The sequence below is a fragment of the Lupinus angustifolius genome, chromosome LG06, assembly GCF_001865875.1.
Source record: "Lupinus angustifolius cultivar Tanjil chromosome LG06, LupAngTanjil_v1.0, whole genome shotgun sequence".
Classification (NCBI taxonomy): Eukaryota; Viridiplantae; Streptophyta; class Magnoliopsida; order Fabales; family Fabaceae; genus Lupinus; species Lupinus angustifolius.
This window is the reverse complement of record NC_032014.1, coordinates 2,596,119-2,600,681: the sequence shown is the minus strand read 5'-3', so window position 1 is coordinate 2,600,681 and position 4,563 is coordinate 2,596,119. Positions and strand designations below refer to the sequence as shown.

Genomic DNA, 4,563 nt, shown 5'->3' with positions numbered 1-4,563 from the left:
CATATTGGTTATAATATTAGTCCTTAATGCATTCTATATAGAGGAGATTATCTCCAATGACTAAGAGTCTAATATTGGAATATAAAGTAAATGAGATTGGATATTTTTTTAAATAATTTTATTTAAAAATTATTTTAAATCTATATTAAATCCTCACTCGCCAATTAAGCTCTTAAATTGATGGGATGCAAGAGACATTGCACAGATGGAACAAAAATTAAAATAATACAAAATAAAGGAAATTTTAATCTTCAAATCAGATAAAGAACAAAAGTTTATTACACAAAGGTTCATTAGTTTTGATTTAAAGCAGAAGGTAAGAGTTCACTTACAAATCAAGTTTTGGAGAAGAAAAATAAAATAAAATACTCAAATCTATCTCACAAATATATTTAATGCTCCTAACTCCTTTTTCTCTCCAAAATTTAATCGGTAACCACACTCTTAGTATCCAACTCTACCCAATTATTCTAGACATGTGTATGAGTGTATTTCATGTTAGAAAGAATCTTAGAAAAACTTTTGATAACAATAAGGATGTGGATCACCTATAAAAAAAATAAAAAAAAATAAAAAATAATATTTTAATTGACTTGTGACAAGAAATGAGACATATAATTTTTACTCCTAGATAATAGCCCCTAATAAAATCAATTGGATGAATCCCATAAAACCATTAAATAATATTGTTTTTATCAAATTTCTTGATTGACAAGAAAAATAATATATCACCCTATTTATCTTTTTATCCACAAAAAATACATATATTATAAGGTGATATTTTATTTATTAGTGATTGTTTTGTAGATAATATGTCTCATTTTCTTATAAGTAGGAAAATTAACAAAAGTAACTATATATATAAAAGAAACATTCCCCTTGTTTTAGACCACGTATATTTTAATTTAGGATAACCAAATAAAATGGGCATAGTAAGGAGATTATCCTCCAAAGTTGTTGGATCATGCAGCAGGAACACTTACAGTTGTTTCAATAAATCCGTAGATTCCAATTCGTCCTCTCTCACCCATGGAATCCATGTCTTTCAATGCCCCGTAACTCATATTCTTCATCTTGTTTCTACTTTCTAAGTTATTTAACTTTGAAACTATTACAACCATACAATACCATGTAAACTCTGTTCGTTGTTTGTGATAGGATGCTGTTGGAATTGTAGCAAAGCTTTCAGATTGTATTGCCACTAGGGGTGGCAATATTATAGCTGCTGATGTTTTTGTACCTCATAATAAACATGTCTTCTATTCCAGAACGTAATATTCTCACTCTCTCTTTGTCATTAGTGTACACACAACACAACACAATTCATATTATTGTTTCTTCATTGCAGTGATTTTGTTTTTGATCCTGTTAAATGGCCTCGGCTTCAAATGGACCAGGATTTCCTAAACCTTTCTATAACATTCAATGCCATGAGATCTGTTGTAAGGGTCCCAGCTTTGGATCCTAAATATAAGATTGCTGTTCTTGCATCAAAACAGGTATATATAGATACCTTGTTAGTGTTGTTCTGTTATCTATTTTATCTATACCTAGCTAGTAATACAAAGTTATAATATAGTATTTTTTAGTACATAAGGTAACAAACATTTATAATAACTTGGGTGGGGTTATACACTATTGTTCTAATAATGCAAAGTTACAAATGTTGGTTTTTGTTATTATATTGTTGCAGAACCATTGCTTGGTTGATACATTACATGGATGGCAGGATGGAAAACTCCCAGTAGATATTACTTGTGTGATTAGGTAAATTGTTAGATTACACCACTAAATTCATTTATGTTTCTTTTGTTTTATTGATTTCGGTATCTCTTTTCTGATCTTAATTTTGTCTTCTGTGATACTTATGACAGTAACCATGACAAGGATTCAAAAACCAATGTGATGCCTTTTCTTGAAAGGCACGGTATTCCTTATCATCATTTAAGCATAACAGCAGATAATAAAAGAGAAGGGGAAATATTGGAGCTGGTTAAGGATACTGATTTGTTAGTTCTTGCACGGTATATGCAGGTAAACAACTTTTTCGGAATTTCATGATCTCTGCATATTTACTATTGTTGTAATATATGTTAAGAGCAATTGATTCTAGTAATTGGTTTTATACTCTTGATTGAGACTTGGAAGAACTTGCTCTTCTATGCATCTAGAAATTATTAAAGTCTGAGTTTTATATATCATTATCATCTATTGTATATGTCAAGTAATATGTGATAGGTATTGATAATTGATAATCACCATTAAATTTAAGAGGAACATCAGTTTTAAACTCGTCCCTTGTAGTTTCCAAGAAACATTCGATATTCGTTTATTCGCGCAGATATTGTCGAGCAACTTTTTAAGAAGCTATGGGAAAGATATAATTAACATTCACCATGGTCTGTTGCCATCATTCAAGGGTGGCCATCCGGCTAAACAGGTGATCTTCCTGCATTTCATCGGTCAAACTTGAATGTTCTTCGCCATTTCTTCCTAACATTGTTTATGCATTTAATATGATAGATTATGTTGGCAGGCCTTTGATGCAGGTGTAAAATTAATTGGTGCAACAAGTCACTTTGTAACTGAAGGACTTGATGCTGGACCTATCATTGAACAAATGGTGAGCATAAGCTTTTTAACTAGTTTATCTTTTGTTAGCAAGTTAGTCAATTACTTGCTTCCTTTATAATGAGTTTCACTATAGGTTGATGTGATCTGTTTGGGGTGTTTTGCTTACCCTTTAACTTTCTTTGATGCTGGAGACTAAGATCTATTTGCCAGGGCAAGATTTCTGCAAAATATTGACTTTCTAAATTATGATCCAATTCACCCTAGTTTTTAGCCACCTAGAGTTACCAGAGTCATGGGCATGATATAAGATCTGTGCTGGTTGATCTTGCATTGTTAAAATATTTATTTATCTCTCAATTAAATGATACAAAACTTGCTCTTAAATTTGGTGTTTTCTTGTTCTAAAATAAAGGGTCAAATTTATTTTGGGTTAAGATCCATTAGGTGGCATCCACCCCATTTTCAATAGAAGTAATTGCTCTGCTTGAGAAAAGAAAAGTAATTGCTCCTGAACAATCTGTATAGCATATTTCTGGCTTCTAGTTCCTAGTAGATTAAGTTTCCAAGGTATATCCTAGTCATTAACAAGATTGTAGGATACAAGTTTTTACTTATATCCCAATATAGTAGTAAAATAAGCTTTCATAAATTGTGCTGACTCATGCTTTATCATATACTTAAATTAGTGGGTCTGTTTTTATCTCATTAGGCAAAATGGCTGAATTTTAATTGCAGGTTGAGAGAGTTTCCCATAGAGAAAACTTGCAGAGCTTTGTGCAGAAATCAGAGAACCTTGAGAAACAATGCCTATCAAAGGCCATCAGATCTTACTGTGAGCTTCGGGTATTGCCATTTGAAGAAAACAAAACTGTTGTATTTTGAGGTCAAACAGCAAATATAATGCGCTGAAATGGATGCAGATGTATGTGCATCCATCTATTTAACTGGATAACTTACATTATATTCCACTTACTTGCCAGAATGAGCATAAAAAATTAAAGTTCTCGATTGATTATGCCATGAAAACATTTTTGTTAAATTTGTGAAGCTGGTTCCCCATCTTCCTGGGTTCATGACTGTGATGATTAATCACTGTGACCACTGTATAAAATTCATGGCACTGTTGGTCTGTAACACACTAAACTCAGAAAACAAAAACCTTAAATTTGACTAATGTTCAATGTCTCATCCTATCAGGTCGCCTGTGCTTATTTCTATAGTATATGCACACACCAATAAAGAAAAGAGTTGTGATTTTTTCATATTTTTTAGAACAGTTAAATCACACTTAATACATTTGTATTTGTTTATTTATCACTTAACAACAGTTAGGTCATGCTTATTTATTTGTCCCAAATTATTTACAATTAATTATACCCTCTCACTTTTTCCAAAGTAAATATTCACTTCAGTTCCTTCTCAACATAAAATAGGCCAATTAAGAAGACTTCAAATATACCCCCAAGCCAATTAGAAGCTAATGATTTTAGACTTTATTAATAGGTATTAACAAACATGGAGCAACTTTTGTGATGGACATTATTGCTTTGCTTCTATATAGTAGTAGTGGTAGAGCATTCCTATGACTTCTTACCATATTAGCAAAATTTTGTGTCCTACTCTTTTTGGCATATATAATCTAAACAAATCCTTAGAAGGCTCTGTTTCTTAAACAGAATTGACTTGACCAAGTAGAAATTCACTTTATTGAGGTTCTCTAAAGCAAGTTAGTAAGGTTGTGTCTGCTTTTGTATCATCTACTAGATTTAAATCAAATTGCACTTTATCAAATCAATGTTAAATTCACTTTATAAAGACAGAGATATAGAATTTTCGCAATGCCAAAATCACAATGAGTTGGAGAAATATGGATTCATAGCTATTCAGAGTTTATACAGTTATAAGTTAAGAACACTTACGTGTATTATTTTGGAGAATGCTCCTCCAACATTCTTGCTTTTGGTCTTAATTTTGACGTGAAAAAAATGA

The 4,563-nt window shown here is 31.4% G+C and overlaps 1 protein-coding gene across 1 annotated transcript; it reads left to right on the top strand.

Annotated features, from left to right (window-relative positions):
- On the top strand, positions 868-3,540 carry LOC109348894 (formyltetrahydrofolate deformylase 1, mitochondrial-like). The gene is made up of 8 exons (XM_019589500.1): positions 868-1,055; positions 1,159-1,271; positions 1,349-1,499; positions 1,694-1,767; positions 1,875-2,034; positions 2,342-2,440; positions 2,537-2,623; positions 3,310-3,540. Exons 1-8 carry the CDS (start codon positions 924-926, stop codon positions 3,454-3,456), a joined length of 963 nt encoding a protein of 320 aa, XP_019445045.1. The 5' UTR covers positions 868-923; the 3' UTR covers positions 3,457-3,540.